The 19010-nt window shown below is 45.9% G+C and overlaps 2 protein-coding genes across 6 annotated transcripts in view; one reads left to right on the forward strand and one right to left on the reverse strand.

Moving 5' to 3' along the window:
* Positions 1-5671, forward strand: part of ITSN2 (intersectin 2) — a 123965-nt gene extending 118294 nt beyond the window's left edge. For all 4 annotated transcript variants that reach the window (XM_033124600.1, XM_033124602.1, XM_033124599.1 and 1 more), the window contains 5 exons: positions 22-143; positions 723-805; positions 3599-3682; positions 4112-4285; positions 4763-5671. In XM_033124600.1, the coding sequence (XP_032980491.1) occupies positions 22-143; positions 723-805; positions 3599-3682; positions 4112-4285; positions 4763-4920 (621 nt within the window). In that variant the 3' untranslated portion in view covers positions 4921-5671. The remainder of the gene's footprint in view (positions 1-21; positions 144-722; positions 806-3598; positions 3683-4111; positions 4286-4762) is intronic.
* A 1477-nt stretch (positions 5672-7148) lies between these two features.
* Positions 7149-18927, reverse strand: FAM228A (family with sequence similarity 228 member A). 2 transcript variants are annotated; one of them, XM_033124852.1, is made up of 6 exons: positions 18690-18927; positions 13897-13977; positions 12464-12551; positions 12181-12337; positions 9464-9602; positions 7149-7767 (listed from the first exon to the last, which is right to left on the reverse strand). In XM_033124852.1, exons 1-6 carry the CDS (start codon positions 18780-18782, stop codon positions 7612-7614), a joined length of 714 nt encoding a protein of 237 aa, XP_032980743.1. In that variant the 5' UTR covers positions 18783-18927; the 3' UTR covers positions 7149-7611. The 2 variants fall into 2 exon arrangements, with proteins under 2 accessions (XP_032980743.1, XP_032980744.1); XM_033124853.1 differs by lacking the exon at positions 7149-7767 and having other exon boundaries at positions 8656-9602.
* Positions 18928-19010: the final 83 nt, after the last annotated feature.

Genomic DNA, 19010 nt, shown 5'->3' on the forward strand with positions numbered 1-19010 from the left:
TTTTGGCCTTAATTCTTTCAGCCCATTTTCCTGAATGAAGTCTTGGTGAAACTGCCCACAGACCCTTCCAGCGATGAGCCTGTCTTCCACATTTCTCACATTGACCGGGTCTACACCCTCCGAACAGACAACATTAACGAGAGGTCAGTCCTGACCGCGTGTGACCTGCTTTGACATCTAGGAGAAAGGCTAGACATCTCCATCTGCCACACAGCCATCTGCAGTCCATGCTCAAGTCCTACTAACGCTGTATCCTCAGCCTCTGTTAACCAGTGCCCACGCCCCAGCCCCACTGGTAGGCCTTGTTCAAACGTGCTGGGTTGTCGCAGCTGCCTGCCTCCTGACAGGGTTCCTTGCTTCTGGTCCCTCCTCAGGACCTTCCCACCGGGCAGATCCTGCACCTCACTTTCTGCTAAAGTCCCTCGGGTGACAGCCCATGCTCCTCTGGTCTCCGGGGACCTGCATTTTCCCTGTCCGTGTCCCGGCGCCTTGCAAGTGCCTGCTGTTTTGTCAGCGGTCAAGAGCTGTCTAGACATTCTCAGCTCGATCCTCAATTAGCAAACAAGTCTTTGAGTTGAACCAATATCAAGTCTGTGATTGGAAACTTGTTCAAGCGGAGGTTAGCCAATGAGAGAAGATGGGTGCAGATCCTTGGGCTCCTGTTTGGACCTGTGAGGTGTGTGGGAAAGCTGCCCCAGGGCTGTGCTCTGCTTCTCCTCCAGGACTGCGTGGGTCCAGAAGATCAAGGCGGCTTCTGAGCAATACATCGACACCGAGAAGAAGAAACGGGAGAAGGCCTATCAAGGTAGTAGGTCGTGCCCTGCAGGGTTGGAACCAGCCACCAGGGGCCCTGGAGGACGGGGTGGGGTCTTACCTTCAGGACACAGGCTGCTGCTCCTGCTCCTTCAGAGAAGGGGGAAACGGGAAATGAAAGCTGTGGATCAGTCAGCAGAGCCCAGCTCACGCGCTGCTGTCCCCTTCTCCCCCACAGCTGTTTCAGACCTCCTGGGCGCCTCCCTGAGCCCCCCACACCCACTTACTACACAGCCAGGGGTCAGCCAGTATGAGCTCCCACACCTCCCTTCTCTCTGTGACAAAGTCTCTGTCCCTCCCCCCTCTTTCTTCACTCTTGTTTCCAGGAAGGGGGGTCCTTTCAATGCACAACCAACCCCACCTCTGTGTGATCCATTTTGCTCCATCAAACTCCACCTCTACGGCCTGTTCCCTCCAGCTCACAAACACTTTTGTCCTCCTATTCCACCCCAACCCTACCCTGCCCCTCCCCCCAGACCCGCAGTCCTCCCTCTCCCTCAACACCAGGACCTGGCCCTTACGTCTCCCCGACTCCTCCTCACTCACCAGCCTGTCACTGCACTTACTGTCCCCATCAGTGTGCAGATGGCTTGGTCACACAGCACCAGTGACCTAACCAAGGGCAGGGTACACTTCCATCCTCGAGCTCCCTGCACCTAAAGGGCGGAAGTTGAGGCTCCTCCCTCCACCTGCACCCCAGGACACTCCTGGGGGTCCTCCTCCCTCTGAGTCTTCTTTCGTCTCCTTCCTAGCTCCTCCTCCTCCCACGTGGGAGTTCTGCCCTGGCATGAGCCTCTCCCATCTCCCTTCCTTATCTCATCCCAGTTTCACTGGTCATGGCTGGGCTGCCTTCTCCTGAGCCCACACTCTCCAAACACATCTGCGGGACTTCTCCTGGGTTCTCCTGGGCATCACAAAGTGGCATCTCCACAACGTGGGATTAATTGGCCTCCTTCCAGAAGTAGCTGCTGCTGAGAATCTCTGGATGTCGTCCTCAGTCACCTGGACTGGAAACGTGCTATCCCCTTACACCCCATACACACACTTCTCAAGTGAGCGCCAAGTCCCATATGTTCTCTCCATTGTTCTCTTTTCACTTGCGAGGTCTGTTCCTTTCCCAGTGGCACAGCCGCATTAAGACCCTCCCGTCTCCCACCCAAGCTATAGCATGAGGTACCCCCCACTGCCCCGTCACCCATCCCCTTCATTTCTGGAGTATTCGTTTTACAGGGCTGCTCTCAGCATCTCTCTCCTTAAGCATCTTCTCTATCACCTCCCAAATTAAGGACAAAGTTCTTACCCCAAACGCAGGGCCCATCCCACTGCCTAAATGAACAATTCACCTTTGAGACCCTGCCCCCCACCCCCACCTCCAGGCATTCCTTCCCTGCCCGGTCCCCCACTTTGGTTCCTGGCTGCCATAGTTGCAGTTCTTTATGTGTTTTTTTATTCAGGTTTCCCTTATTTTGTTATGTACTCCTGAAAGGTATGTGTAAATCAGCTTTTGCTAATTGAATCGTGTTTTAATATTACTTTAAAGGCTTGCTATTGAAAAATCAGTGATTGAATCATTTGTAACACATTACAGTGATCTCTTAATTTGTCAAAGATGTAAATCAGAGTTTTCCCATGTTTGGCTTAACGTCCATACTATATGTATTGTGATGCATCTTCCACGTGGTTAATTATTTAGACATTTATTGATTACTTACTCTGTGCCAGGCCCCATGCTAGTCTCAACCAGGCCTACAAGGTGAATAGGGCCCAGCCCTGCCTTCAAGGGGAACTGAGTGCAAGTGCAGCCCCGAGGGCAGCCCTGGGGGTGCGGGCCCCTTCTCACAGGCAAGGTTCTACTTCCCTGAGTTTTCAAAACTCAGTTGCTCACCAAGCAGGCTTTTTTTGGTTAGTTTTACCCCTGAGGGTAAAACCTGCTTAACTAACTTCATATTTGCCAAGATAATCTTCAGTTCACTGACTCATTTCTCTCCATATTGAAAGCGCTTTTGGGTACCTCCTTAAATAGTACAAGGTCTTAAGTGAAACTGCTTTATAAGCTGAAGTGTTTACATATCATTGGAATTATGGTGAGTGGTTAAGAAAATAGACTTTGGTATCTGATGCTTAAGTTTTGACGCTGCCATTTAGAAGCTCTGTGTCTTGAGCATTTCAGTCCCTCTAAGCCTCAGTTTTCTCATATATGGAGATGGCTGTTATAAAGAACTACCTTGTAGGGTAACCATACAGTGTAAATAATTTATGTAGAGGTCTAGCTCATGCCCAACACAAAGTAAGTATCCAATAAATGTTCGTAAGTGTCCAATACTGAGTGACTATAACGTACACATTACTATTTGCTAGGCAGCTGAGGGGTTAATACAAGGATGAATAAACAGTCTGTGCTCTACAGTGGCTCCTCCTTGCAGAGGAGATAGACAGGACATGGAACCGCAGGCCCAGCAGGCTGTGGGGTGCTCAGAAGTCCTGAATAATGGATGCACAGAGGAGGGAAGGGGTCTGGGAGGTGAGGTGTGAGACTGGACCTGCATCTTGAAGGATGAGTATGACACTGACATGTAGAGATAGCGGGCAAGGCATCCTGGCAGGTGCCCCGGTCTAGGCAGAGGCGCAGAGCAGCCAGACGCTGGACTGCTGGGCCCAGGGCAGTGGAGGGGAAGCTGCGCAGTGTTGGGGTGGGTTAGGAGATGGACTGTGAGTATGAACAACGCAGTGTTGTCACTGTGCTGTGTGAGAAGAAACTGACGTGCCCTGTCTTTCTCTTCTGTAGCTCGCTCTCAGAAGACGTCAGGCATTGGGCGTCTGATGGTGCACGTGATTGAAGCTACAGAACTAAAAGCCTGTAAACCAAATGGTAAATGCTTCTTTCGTTCAACAGATGTGGGAATGGCCCCACTCTTTCTGAGCATTGAGTAACGGGAGCATTTTAAAAGTCATTCAAAGGGGTGTTGGCCCAACACTCTCATCACTCTGCTCCCCAATAAGCACCCACGCCCCGGCCCCAAGCCTCAGTGCTTCTGAGTGGGGAAAGCACGAAGCAAGTAGCATGGACACTTCCCAGGCATGGGGTGCGGCTGGGGCATTCACGCCCACATGGCCACTCCCAGGGTTGTGATGCCATCAGCACTGGGGACATGGAGACCCCCGGCCGATGTGGGCCCTCAGGCAGCGGCCTGGTCTGTAGACAAGCATCAGCTTGGGTCCTGCTTCTGCTCAAGGAAGGCCCCGATGTCACTCATTTTACCTACACAGCCACATGTGTCTTCGGTTTGTTTTTGTTTAGGGAAGAGCAATCCGTACTGTGAAATCAGCATGGGCTCCCAGAGCTACACCACCAGGACCCTCCAGGACACACTAAATCCCAAGTGGAATTTTAACTGCCAGTTCTTTATTAAGGATCTTTACCAAGATGTGCTGTGTCTCACCATGTTTGACAGAGACCAGTTTTCTCCAGATGGTAAAGTATACCTCGGTCAGGGGATCTGAAGTTTCCCCAACACTCTAGAACCTAGGGTCTCGATCCAGGGAGCTCAGCCTTATTTCTGCCCCATAAGGGAAATGACACGGGCCCTTGGTCATCAGCAGCTCATGTTGGCAGCATGTTGGCTGCCTTCCCAGGGGAGGGGGCAGCCTCAGGTGTGTTTTGGGTCTTTGACTTCTGTCACTCCCTACGTAGATAACACTCCCTATGCTCCTGGCACCTACAGAATGGGTGAGCCATTCCCTGACCAGAGACGCAGATTCCAACGGGGCAGTTCCCCTCCTGGCATCTGTCGAGCCTCCAGTCACAATATCAAACAAACATTAACCAGAAGTTACTTGTTTTGGATTTGAAAGTTGTCTGAATCCTGTTTCACACACTCCTCCTGTGGTAGTTTTTCTTAACAGTTTTCTAAAGAAGAAGACTTTTGACTCTCCCATGTTTATTCACCAGATTTCCTGGGTCGTACTGAAATTCCGGTGGCAAAAATTCGAACAGAACAGGAAAGCAAAGGCCCTACAACCCGCCGCCTCCTGCTGCACGAGGTCCCCACCGGGGAGGTCTGGGTCCGCTTTGACCTGCAGCTTTTCCAGCAAAGAACTCTCCTGTAGGGACCTCGGGGACCTGCCCACTAGGCTGGGGCTGGAGAAGATGCCAGTGCTGCTCCCACACGGAAGGAGCGTCAGTCAGTCACTCACCTTCATCATCACAAGACCACGCACGCTGGGGCCCCTCCGTTTTATTGCACACTAAATCTCTAGCGATCTATGCAAACGTAATCTGTCCTATAAATAAACCAAACCCCATAGCACAGTGCCTTGTATTAGTGTTAACATTTTGGCTGTGTTTAGATGCCAGGGTTTCCATTTTCAGGGCTGTAAAAAGTATTATGTGGAAATGAGGCATCAGACCACCAGACGTTACCACTTGGTTGAATGTGTCCACTGTGGGTGGTTTTGGTGATGCTGTAACCATTCCATGCCACGTGACCTCTGCTGGGTCACATCACTCAGGAGGTGAAGGATTGGGAAAAAATGCTGCAGCCTCAGTGCAGGAACAGCCTGATACCGAAATAGTGTCTACTCATGCACTGAATATAAACCAGAAACTTGATCATTTTATTCCTGATTAGATTTTATCATCCTCTGCTGAGACAATATAGTTTGAAATCTAAGGGGGAAAAGCTTGATTTACTTTAAATACTGTGAACTCTAATGATGCGGAAGATGTTTTTCAACTTTAATTTTCTGAAGTATAAATTATTATGTAAATTCCTTGTTTTTGCATATTTCATAGGACGTGCATCTTTAAGCTTTATCATTGCCAATATGTACAGAAAGAGAATAAATATGTAAGTTCATGAACGTCACTTCTCTCAAAGCTTGACTGATTCACTTTCTACATGAAAGGCTCTTAAAAGGTAACTTCAGAGGTTGCTTGTAATGGAACCAAATTTCCTTTCTGTGACAGTCGGAGCAACCGTTGGGGACAGGGTGGGAAGGGGGGGGCGCCCAGGAGACCCCGAGCCTCCTGCAGACTCTGCCATTGACTTGCTCTGTGACTGGCAAGTTCACCCAGTTTCTGGGCTCTGTGTCTTTGGTGGCCTGACTGGATGGTCTCTGTGGGAGCTTGAGTCCTTCTCCTGCCTGGCTGAGTAAAAACCTCAGGGGTGACTCAGGAGTAAAGAAATGCACAGGTGTTCAGCAGCAGCTGCCGGCCCCTCAGCCCCTCCAGCTCCAGGGGCACCTGTCCTCCCCCCCGCCCCCCCACCACTTGCTGTCCTGTCAGAGCCACATCCTCACCTCTCAGAGCTACTCGCTCAGCCTCTGAATTTTCAAGTGTGACATTTGTTTTAAAAGTTGATTTAAAAAAACAAGGTCTTATACACTACATCCCTGGGTTAACGGGCACTCGTGGGAGGAGACTGCTTTGGAAAGAATCCCGTCGGCTGTAGGAGCCCTGCGTTCTCAGGGAGCGTGTCTTCGGAAGGAGCTGGAGGAATAATATTCAAACATCCCTCCACCAAGCTCCTGTTTCTGTCTAAACATATCACTGGGCAAAGGAGGGCTGAAAACCATAATTCAGAATGTTCGAGTTTTTTAAAATCCATCACTTCATCATTCCAAGTATTGATCCTGGGCAGTGAGTGGTTAAAACATAGACATGAAAGAAATTTGCCCCAGTGTTGAAGAGACACCATTCAATATCCGAGACCAGAACAAATTAATATATTGCCTATTTAAGGGACACTTTGGCTGGTCAGACACGGCCTCGCTGAGCAAAGCCAACTGCTGGTCTATGGGGTTGGGGAAGCGAGTCTGGTGTTGGTCCCGGAGGCAGCAGTGAGTTCACGTGCAGCGAGTCTGCGTCTGACTGGCTGACTCCCAAAGCAACAGGCTGTCAGTGATGGGTCAGGCTGTCAGTGATGGGTCAGTCTGGCTTGTGACTTGGTTACTTGTGACCAGAGCTACAGAGTCCTCCTTTTCCCAGGACTGTGGGACTGTCTCACTGGGATGAACTGTGGCTGCTGCCATTTCTCCTTGTCTAGATACCTCAGGGTTCTTTTCAGATGTAGGACAAGGGAGCCTGCAGGACGTGAGCCAGACAACGTGCGACACGACAGAGGACACGTGATGTCAGTACTCACAGCAACTCCAGTCACCGTTTGACCTAGGAACGCAGCTCTGCCCCTTACGAAGTCAAGTTCTCTCCTGACCGAAACACGAGGCTGGTTTGCTGAAGAACGCAGGAGGGAAGGTGCATCTTGAGGCCACTTACATCCCCGGGGAAGCAGACGTGAGGAACGCCCCGCAAGGACCTGCTCCCTTCAGGACCGGGATGCCACAGCAGGGGAGGGGGATAACTCCACCCTCAGAAAGGGGACCCAAATTCTGAGCAGTGTGACTAACATTACAAAGTCTGACAGGTGTGAGGAGAGGGTTCCCTGAGGGGTGTGCCCTGTGCTCTGGCACCAGAGAGACTGGACTGGGAATAAAACACTCACTTTCAAGCCAGGCAACTGACCCTGAGCAAGGCACCGAACCTCTCTGAGCTTCACGTAGTGGGAGGTAATTCTCTCTTGCTGTGAAAACTTTTAAATGAATATAAAATACATCATGCAGTTCCTCGTTCACAGCAGGAGCTCAATAAATAGTAGCTTATTATTTGGATGTTTCTTGCAATGTCTTTCCACTTCTGGAGAGACAAAACATATGGGCAGTATTTTAACCATTGTATAGATGCTGCAAACTACAGTTCGGCGAGGCTTTATTACAAATGGCCTCCTACGGCTGGGACAGTTCCTAGCGGCCTTGCCTGACCCCCAGCTGCAGGGAAGTCAGGTGCTGGGCCAGGACGTCTGCTGTCATCACTCTTCTTTCCACAGGCTGGGGCCTGCATCTCTGCTGGCCTTCCCCAGCTGCCCAGGATCGCGGTCTGTGCTGTCGGGTTCCTAGAACCTACTGACAGAAGAGAACTGCTGAGTGTAGGGGAAGGAATAGGGGCTTACAGGGGCCGGGAGGGACACCCCAGTGGATCCCACCTGCCACTCAGCCCTCCTGCTGGAGCGCAGACTTTCCAGGCAGCTCCCCAAGCAGCCCTCTGCTCACCTCTCCCTCGCTCCGTCTGTTTTCTGCGATGCTCAGACTAGGCTCTCTGTGTCTTTGGGCTCCACACAGTACTGACCTCATGACATGGCAGGAATGACTAGCTGTCCATAGAATGCTTGCTGTCCCTGCCACCGTGCCCTGACCACCCAGTGGCTACTGGCCCCCATGCCCGCCCCTTGCAGTTAGGGACAGCCCCGTGCCTGGGTCCTCGCCAGTGGCGTGTACGGGACCTGGCCCACCCACACTCTCAGGCACGACTCCTCCATGATCTCTTCCCTTTTCCGGTGGACAGCAGTGAGTTCCCCAGGGCCAGCTCTGAAGCCAGGTGCTGAAGACGGTAAAAGTTCCGTTAGCCAGGGTGGAAGTCTGCATGGAAGAGTCTGCCTGCCAACCTGCTGACCCACCCAGTGCTGGGACACGAGCCAAAACTAAACTTCTGTCTGCAAACCCCTTCCACCTTTGGCTCTCTTGGTAACAGCAGGTAGGCTGCCCCACCAAAAGGAAGCACAGACGGCAGTCATTTCAGGTCTGACAGAGGCTCCCTGTGCTCACATACAGTCCTGCTCAGGGGACTTGGCTAAGGAAAGCGGTCACTTCCCATATAAGGAGAATCTGTTTCTCTCTGGAGAGACTGGGGAGAACAATGGGATTGGGTAGAGCTGGTTTTTCAAGCTAGAGAGGATGAGAAATAGTCCCTCATCCTTTGCCAGAGGTGGAGGTGAGGGGCAGGGCATTTGGGGAAAGGAGAAATGCAGTGATCCACTGTGTGCCCAAAACAGGTCACCAGCCGATTACCTGCCAAGCACCGTGAAGCCTTCCCTGGAAGCACGCTAACTCTCAGGCTTTAGGGTACAGGGTGTGGAAGACAGGATGGGAGGAGAAACAGACCATGAGCGGTAGGTAAGCTCTGCCCACCAGTCTGGGAGCTCTGGATAAGAAATGTGTGCATGGAAAATTCCTGCATTTAAAATACCTTCTATAGAGCTAAACGATCATTCTGCCCTAATTTTTTTTAGTATTAATTTCATTTCAAAAGATTCCTACCTGTTGTGACTGAACTAAGGAGAACAAAACTTTTGGTCTGGTGTGGATGTAATAAGTAAGTAACAAAACTTTTGGTGTGGTATGAATATGATAAGTAGTAAATAGTAGAAAATGGCAGAAGAGAAAAAGAGCTGAGGAAATCTTGGAGGGCAGATCCCCTCTGGCCAGGTTTTCCCTCACCTTGTACAGCCACAGTCCCCAAAAGTGGGGTCCAGGGTCCCAGAGTCTGCTCCTTTTCTGAGTTTCCTCATGCAAGGCTCCCCTGCTGAAGGGCTCCGTGTCTAGGCAGCACACGTGAGTCCAGAGGCACCCCACCATTTCTGCTGCATAGAATCAATCCTCCTCTGCCTCCTCTTTTTCATCCCTTCTTTGGCTCCTGCCTGCTCTGCCCTTGGGAGCCCCTCTAAGAGGGAGGGCTCTGTCAGATTCTGAAATCAGCGCCTGCTGGCTCGTGGGTGTTGTCAAATTGTGACAGCCCTGCTCTCCCCACATCTTCGCTCACCAAACCCTTCTTTTCATCCCTTTTGTTTTCCTGGTTGAGCTTCGAGGAATGAAACTGCCTTTCAAAAACAGTCTGACTTAGGGTGGTAGTCTCTTTATCAGGCAAATATATATTTTCGGCACAGATAGGGTTTTCAGGACTGCAAAGAAAAAAGTAGGAAAAAAATTATCTCAACTCTGTACAGAGTTGTACCATTCAATAATTGTCTGAAAATTAATATAGCAAACTCAATACTCACTTTAGGAAAAGGAAAGACTGAGTAGACTCACTTGGTGGCTGTCCATCCATCAGTTTGTCCCACCCACACCCATGATGGCACAACCTTAGGTAGAGTGTGAACCATGTGACCCTTCTCTGGCTGTGGTTGTGGCACCTGGTCCAGGCCTCAGTCCCTAGAGCTGTAATTGGGACAGAGGGACTTCTAGGCAGACTGAGAGCATCCAAGCCAAAAGGTCAGGCAGGACTGGGGTATCCATTTTCCAACACATGCATAAGAGGGCAGAGAAAGCCGGTGTGCAGAGAAAGAGAAAGGAAGCAGGCTCACAGAGAGCGGCTGTGATGAAAGCTGCATGGTCCTAGAGAGAAAAGGACTGGCCTCTTCTTGGTCCCTCAAGTGGCCTGGCTGTGCTCCTGACTGCTGTGGGCTGAATGTTTCTGTCCTTCCACATTCGTGTGTGGTAGGAAACGGCAGGTGGGGATGCAGGGCTCTAGCGCCACGTGATAATTCCCTCTCCTGCCTGGATTGGGATGGCCAGCAGTAAACAGAAGTTGCAAAGGCATGAAACAACCTGGCAGGTAGGGAGTTGTAAACGTACTGACTTAACCCAGAGATTTTTGTGGTTTATTTATATTTCTTTTCTTTAGTGGGAGGGGATTTTTATTTATTTATTTATTTATTTATTTACTTAGAAGTCAGAAAGGGTGGCAGGGTCCGGAGAGCACCTTATGTGCCATGTTACGGAGTTTGGACTTTATTGTAAGGGTTATGGGAAGCTACTGAGGGTTTTCATTTGGGGGGGGCTGATGACTTCAAAAAGATCTCTCAGACTGCTAGCTGGCAGAATCCACTGCGGGAGCCCAAACTGGAGGGAGGAATATCATTTAAGAAGCTGTGACCACAAAGGCTGAGGAGCTAGAGAAGAGACAAGGAAATAGTGCCAGAGTCTTGCTGGGGAGTAGGGAGATTTATAATTATTAATGCTTAAATAAAGTTGTTTCTTAAAATTGATAAAGAAGCCATGAAACCAGAAATACAACATAAAACTTCCAAATACGAGGGGAAACAGAAACAAAGGAGCATTGTTTATTCCAGCAAAACTCGGGATGGAGGATAAAACGGAAACATCACGAGAAGCATGACAGGACTTCCATTTTTGTGTAGGATTTAGAACTTTGCACAGGCCACCACTCCTGCTCCAACAACTAGAAAACAGCGGAAAACTTACCAAACAAAATCATAATTTTAAAGTCACTGGGTAGCTATGGAAACAATTCCAGAGAAGACAGGACTCTTTGGGAATGAGTTGGCATCTCTGGCTATATTCCATCTACAACGTCAGGTACCAGGGCAGAGGCTGATTCCTCCATGCTCCCAGCATATCTTTGGTGGATTTTTCCTCCTGGGTCTGGTTGATGTCCTGGCAGGTGAGTAGTTAATTTTGTTCTGAACACCTCCCTCCCCCTGGTGGGCAATTCAAGCCCTGCATTGGGATAGGTTCCCCAGTGGAATCAGAGACCCTCCAGACCCTGAGTACAAACAGCCTTCCCCAAAACCTATTTGAAAAAGTGTCAAATAAAATGCTAGAATTATCACAATAAAACAACTGAAAATAAGAGCTCAATGGGTGGGTTTAACAACAGATTATTAAACACAACTGAAGCGATAATTAGTAAATTATCTAGAATCAAAAATGGCGAGACACAAAGAATGGAAAATATACATGTAAGGGTAAGAGACAATGAGGATACAGTGAGAAAATCTAGAATATGTTTAACTGGAGTACCAGAAAGAGAAGAGAGAGAATATGGCAGAGGTAACAATCCAAGAGAAAATGACTGAGAACTGCTGAGAACTGATTAAAGATACCACTTTACAGATCCAGGAAGACCCAAATTCCTGGTAGGATAAATCCAAAGAAATCTGCATCTAGAAACATCATATAAAACTGCAGAAAATCAAAGACAACAAGAAAATCTTAAAAGCATACAGAAAAAATGACAATTATCTTCAAAGGAACAACAGTAAGACTGCAGCTGACTTCTCAATGGAAAAGAATAAAAGACAGTGGGATATACAGTGGTACCTCGGTTTTCTAATGTAATCCATTCCGAAAGACCGTTTGAGTTCTGAAACATTCGAAAACCAAGATGCGGTTTCCCCATACAAAATAATGCAAAATGAATTAATCCGTTCCAGACCTTTAAAATCAACCCCTAAAACTGCAAATTTAGCATGAATTTTACTATCTAATGATACCATAGATCCATAAAATTTACGGAGTTCGTAAACCTAAATGTTTGTCAATGGAGACGTTAAAAAACCGAGGTACCACTTTACGTTGAAAGAAAATAACTACCAACCTAACATTCTTAATCCTGTGAAAACATCCTTAGGAATGAAGTAAAATCTGGAAAAAGACTATGTATTGTATGATTCAAACTACAAGACATTCTGTAAAAGGCAAATCTATGGAGACAGGAAAACAGTTCATCTTTACCTGCATTTACTCGGAGGTTTCCGCCTCACAGCTCTCGCAGAAGCGTTATGACGCTCTTTTGGAATCACACTGTGTGCAGTGAACGTGAACTGGGGCAGTTTGGCATCCACCCTAGCCTTCTCTAGTTCTTTAAATTGTTTTGAAGTATACTGTTTTCCTACAGGAAGATTTTTTAAAAATCTAAATTAACACTCTCTTAAAGTCAACTCCAGTCACTCTTGGGGTAGGAAATCATTTAACAATTAGACGTCTCTAAAAATAAAGCCCAGTGATCACAAAGTACCTGTCTTATATTGAAAAATAGCTCTCTTCTCTTCATCTATCTCTTGCTGTCTTCTAAACAGAGGATCACAAAATGGTGGGACTGTAACCTACAAGAAAAAGGACTCTCTGAGGACCCGACTGCAGTTTCTATTATGCTTATTGAATCTGTCTGAAGCATTCAAGTATGGCCTTACTGGATACCAAAGCAGCCAAGAATAAGGACCCATAAATAATGTCAACCCACAGAGCAGGGGAAGGATAAATGTCACCCACTTCCCATTAGGAAATTTCACTGAGCCTTAAGTGGCTGAATGGAGGGAGGGCCACCCAAATAGAAGAGACTCGCTTCTGTTCCGAGTTCTGTGTCATTGCATCAGTCAATAAATATTTGCTGATGCCACCATGTACACATGCCAGCAAGGTCTTCAGGGATCTCGACAGACAAGTCATACACAATGACAATAGTTATGAGAGGCATCAGCTCAGGATGCTTTAGAAGCACAAAGCAGCATTCCGAAGCAGCCTGGGGACAGTGCCCTCCTGGGAGGGCTGGCCCCCAGTCTAAGGGCCGGAGAACAGGAGGGCAGGTGAATCTCAGTGCCAGTGAGTGTCAGGGACCAGCCAGGGCAAAGAGGTTGTAGAGAAAGGTGGTTTTCCTTCTTCCCTCCTGGCTATAGGCTCTAGACAGAGGACCCGTTTTTCCCGTCTTTGTTTTCCACACACTTCATCTTGACCCACTGCTGTTTTCGAGGTAAACAGTTTCTGAGTAAGCGAGGCAGCACAGTGACGGCTCAACACTACTCAGTCTCCCAGAGCCAAAAGAACCTTCTTATCTTCATAACAATTATCTTCGCCTTGGCTTTTCTGGGCAAAGCAAAATAAACCGCTTTTCTCTTCAGAGCCACACATGTATCTTTTTTATTGAATAGTAATATCAGGTGGCTACTTCTGCTACACAGGAGTTAAACACGAAAACCTGTATCTCAAAGTTTCAACTTGTATTGGTAGTTTAAAAGGTGACGACTCATTACAGACTCAACTATTGGCAGCATTTCCTGCCATCCCTCCTTCCACCTCCAGTAGAAAGGAGCTCTGCTTCCTGAGCCAGTGCTCCCTGTGCTGGTTCTGTGACACACTCGTCACACCCCATTGCACTTGCTGTCTTCCTCTCCCTCCTGGGCTTTTAGTTTGCTGAATGTAGTGAATGAATGAATGAATGAATGAACAAATGAATGAATGGATTATCACACACACATGCCTTGTTCACAGTATAAATTCCCCAGTGGTTGGAATTATTTTGGGTTCCCCTTCTAAAACTCAGGGGAAATGCTTTTGTGGATTTTTTTTTTTTTAAATGAACACTGAGTAACTACAACTCTTCTAAAATGAGTAGGTTTTCTCCAACCCCAGAGCCCCTAAGAATAAACAAACAAAAGTAAGAAACTTCCTTACCTTTCCGTAATGTGGGTCCTTTTTTGTCATATTAAAAGGATTGTATACTTCAGGATCATACAGGTCTCCAAATATAATTTCCTTTAAAAAAAAGAACAAAACAGTACACCTAAGTGCAAATCACTACATACAAATGTTTTGCAAGATTCAAAAAACCCCAAGTACTTTATTCCATTTTTTTACATAAAAGCAGAGATTCAAAGAGCTAGAAAAAACCTCAGAAGATAGATTGTGGTGAGTCCACCACCTCTGGGAGAAGTCATCACCCAGTTTTCATGCAAAGTCATCAACCAGCCTTAGTTTCAGAATGTCCTGCTTCATTAGGCAGGTACAGTCTTGATCATTCTAACCACAAGGACGTTTGTCCTTAAACAGAGTTGAAATCTGTCTTGTCACTGCCAGGTGAAGATATTAGTTCTCTCCCCTGAAGCAATAAAAAATACCTCTACCCATCATCCACATGTCAGCCTTTTAAACATGTAAAGGTTTCATTGTTCCTTGTGTCATCAATTCCTTGGGCTAAATATTCCATATTTCTTTCCACTTTTCTTCTAGGAAGTGTTGTCAAGCCTCCACCCTCTTCTAAAGGTTCTGCAACTGGTGATGTCCCCTCTACAATGTGAATCAGGAGTGACGCAGTAACAACAGGGTGGAGAGGACAGACTTGGGTGCCTCCAATCTAAGAACAGCCTAAGAACTCACATGCTTTCTTGGAAGCCAGTTCATGTTGAATTATTGTCATTCAAAATCAGTCAGACGTCAACACATGGCTTTTCCAAGGTATGGCTTCCCCATCCTATACTTGCGTGGGCACAGCTGTAAGACTTTGCACTTTGGGTTCAAAGAGACCTGGATGCTTTCACTATTCCTCTTGGGTTTTCAGGAAATATTTAAAGTACATGTCCAGAAATTTTTGCCCAGTAAATATACTTAAATGCTCTAACGTTCCAATTAAACTACTCTAGATCTCTAATAAATACCTGGAAATTTGGGTGGGCCTAAATTTCAAAAGAGGTTCTGGAGTTCAAAGTTAAAACAGAAAAATCTTCAAAAGAAGCCAATATTTCCTTGTTATTTTGTAAAACCAAACTGAAGAACAGAGTATAGAAACTGTGGTCCCTCCACCTAGTAGTTGGTTAACTCAACAGTCATGGAATCCCCATCTCCTTTGCCCACTTCTTACTGTAGCAATTGGAAAGCCACACACTCTCTTTCCTGGCCCTGCGTCTAGCTAGGATTTGTGATGTGACCCAGTTACTGCCAGTGAAACTTAAGGAGAAATCTGCTAGGAGCTTCTGGGGACTCATTTTGCTTCTGATCAGAGGATGAGGTGTAAGAAAAAGGTCCTCTGGCACCATTCCTTATCCCCTCTTCCTGCCTTGAACACAGACCTAACACCTAGGGCTGTAAGCAACCAAATGTGTTTACAAATGTGAGAGTGATGGGGACACTGAAAATATGAAGGATAGCAGAAGAGAACAATAGGAAAAAAACTGAATGATTAACGACATTGTTATGCTATCAGAACTCACCGTGAGACCACCTACCCCTCAATTTCTTGTTAAGTAAATAATAAAGGTCCTTCGGGTTTAAGACACTTATTCTATTAACATTTACCTCAAAGCATTCCTGATAAATCTAGTTCCAAGTCTATCCCTTCCACCCAAAACTCCAGGTTTAAAAATATAGTAAGCTGTACTACAATTCCATGAATTCATCTTAAATAAAAAATAAACTTGGGACTATCTGCATAATCAGTGAAAATGTTCACCTAACTCTTCAAAAAAGTATATGTTATTTAAAAAAAAAAAAACACTAAGTACCGTTTTATTTGTGTGCTTTAAAAAATATTCAAAATTCTCCTGCTTTGTTTTTTCCGACCCTCTATATGAAATTACTTTTTTCATAATTCTCTCCTGAAGAGGGTCTGCAACATTTTCAATCCATTTTTTATGTAACATCTCTTTCCTTCTTTCCTTAAAAATGTCCAGATGCTGAAAATACGTATCCAATTTCTAATGAAGTGATACAAACAAAGAAAACAAATTATTAAGAAATTTTCCACTTACTGTCATTTGAATAAGGGGGGAAAGCTCTCAGCTCATTTAGGTTACAAAGTCCTAGCATAAAATAATTGAAGAGATGAATAAAGTTCAGAAAGAACCGGAGAACATAGAGCAGGAAGAACCCGTGAAAAGTTCTAAACCACAGTTGTGCCTTCGGATTAAACCATATCCAAACCATACTAACTCATGAAACTCCTGCTTCTTTTTAAGGATTTCAAAGCATTCCCTTGTCACCCATTCCATGTCCCTAGCCTGCTTCATCAGTAAAGGCTATGACAATATTGGTAGAGTGGAAAGAGGACTAGACTTGCTCCCACATCTCTCTCTCTAAATCTATACAGGGAGAGTAATCCCACCTACCTCTTTAACACTCAAATGAGAATATATGTGAGTTTATATAAATCACAATACAAATGTTAAAGTATTTCATATAACCCTGAATTTCAATCCCATGTTATTAAAATTAAAACCCCCTCAAATTTATTAATTCCATAATGACTATCAGTACTGATTGGTCATTACTCTTAAATACTAATTCATTTCTGGTAGCTTTATAATATCCCAGTGCAACACGGGAACAGGGGAGAGGGAGGTAAGTTTTAGTCAGAAAGAATTTATATTCAGTACCAGTTCAAAGAAGAGGAGCAGTTAGAATGATCTCTCAGTTCTGGGACAGATCTGGGAATCCCGACCCCTTAGTGACCCTGCAAGGAGGTGGCACAATCTCAGATGTATGTAGCATAAATGAATGAATCAGAGGAGGTTCATTCTTCCAGCAAAATAAAACTCTGACATAGTAACTTCTGCTGGGTCTCACTGCTCTGAATCACTCTTGCTTACCCAGAACACACTTAGAATCCACAATCTGTAGCCAACTCTTACCTTCACAACATAATTTTCTCTAAATAATATTGTGTGTACAGCTTCATCAATGTCTTCTCTAGCTAACGCCTAAAATTACAGAATTGAGTATTAGGATGTAAATCCTGAAGAAACAAACCATTATGACAAAACTCAGTGTATTTTTACCAATTGTTGTAGTGTAAATCTAATGTCTGTACCTCAAAGCATATTTTGTAACTTTTTATTATGGAAATTTTCAAACATGATTCTTCATGCACCCATCACTCAGGTTCAACAACTATCAACTCAAGTCAATCTTGTTTCATCTAAATCCCTACTCACTCTCCTGCCTCCCCACCCAGATTATTTTGAAACAAATTCCTTACATCATACCATTAAATCATAGTTTAAAATACCAAGAAAACTTACTAATTAAAGGATCCTCTATAAAATGAATCCTTTTTTCAGGAATTCAATAGGTATGTTTTAAAGGGCCCTTTAAGTTTCCTGACTTCTACTAGGTCTCTTTATAACCCAAAACTACAGCAAGTTAGATTTCATTCAAACTGTTCAGAGTCACAGAGCCAGTTAGTGGCAGCTCCTGGCCAAGAACCAAGATTGTCTTACATCTAGAAACTTGCTGCTTTCTTCCCTTATGAGACTGGGTAAAGCTGATACACTGAAATCCTCACTAGGAAGTGATCTTTCAACTTTTATTCTTACAGGATTCAGTAGGAACAAATGGAAAGACAATACAAATCTAGCATCTGGAAGAGAAATGCTATTACCTAAAAGAATTATCTAGTGTAAAATGACACAGGTTCTTACAACTATGTTATTCAATCTCTGGCTCTTCTTTCAGTTCTGTCACAGTGAGTGCATCAAAACAAAACAAACCCCAAACTCAAATACTAAATCTGTGAATCCAAGAAATCTCAAAAAGGAGAGTTGTATTTTTGCCCATATATTAACAGCTTCACATGAAATGTAAAATGATATTCAGACAGCTACTTGGGTCTTCTCCAAAATAAAACTCCCTTGATAATATAAACAGAATCTTGCTTTAAAGCATTCTTACATTTATTTTTAAAGATGGCAATTAGAAAATCATGTAAAACAAACATTTTCCCCTGATACTATATTACAAATTTAGAAGAAATAAATCCATTTATCTGAAGAAGTAGAAACATACACTTTGACAAGCATCTTGGGAAATAACAGTTTTTTAGCCATCCTATTAACATTATCAAATGTTATATATTCTATTGGTCATGTGTCAGATTTTCAAACCACTTTTTTTGTTTCAGGAAATAGACAGTTTTTGTCTTTGATAGCTCGTTCATTGTGATTTTGCCAGAAAAAAATAAGATGTTAGTGATTTCTAGCAGCACTTTTGAACTCTACAGCTTTTTGTGCAACACAAATATTGTGTCCCACTACTCTTACTGACACCACAGCAAAGGAGGCAAAATAAAGGAAATATCCAAGAGCTTTTCTTTCAGCGAGGCAAATCATAGGACCATATAAAATAATGGAATGTCCTTAGGAAATCAGTGCTTTACCAGACCCTGAAGAATCGGGAATCATCTGGCCAGCCCAGACCTGGCCTGTCCTGCCGGGCGTGCTCCGGGGTTGCTGCGTCTGCCCACGGGCCCGCCCTGTCGCTGCCCTGACCCTACAGTTGGCCACGGGGAACAGGGGAACCACACTCGTGGCCAAATTTGATCCCGGGCCATTCCAGTTCAACGAATTCTCTGAGCGCCTTAGTGTACGCCAGGCGCTGTTCTAATTCTGGGGACTACAACCGTTATTAGCACAAAATAAATCTCAAGGGATTTATGTCCCATCACCAAAATAATGCCCCAAGATGCCAGGTTCTTTTACCTCCATTAAAGCAACTGACTCGGGCTCTGGCCATTCTTTTAATTTTTCTGGCCTGAAATGTTCACCATAGGTCGACGTTTTCGTGGCCGCCATCGGTAACAGAATCCCTGAGGGGAGAGAGCAAATTGAGGAGACTCAGTGAGGAGGTGACAGCGGCAAAGCAAGGCCTTTGGGCTCGGAAAGTGGTGCCGCGGGACCGCCGGGGTTGGGGGGCGCCCGGGGCCGACCCCTCACCGCCGCACCGCCGAGGGCCCCGCTTGCCGGCCCCGCCTCCGCCTCCGCCGAGGGGCTGTCCCTGGAGGCCGCGCGCGCCGTACCCCT

The sequence above is a fragment of the Rhinolophus ferrumequinum genome, chromosome 13, assembly GCF_004115265.2.
Source record: "Rhinolophus ferrumequinum isolate MPI-CBG mRhiFer1 chromosome 13, mRhiFer1_v1.p, whole genome shotgun sequence".
NCBI classification, from domain to species: domain Eukaryota; kingdom Metazoa; phylum Chordata; class Mammalia; order Chiroptera; family Rhinolophidae; genus Rhinolophus; species Rhinolophus ferrumequinum.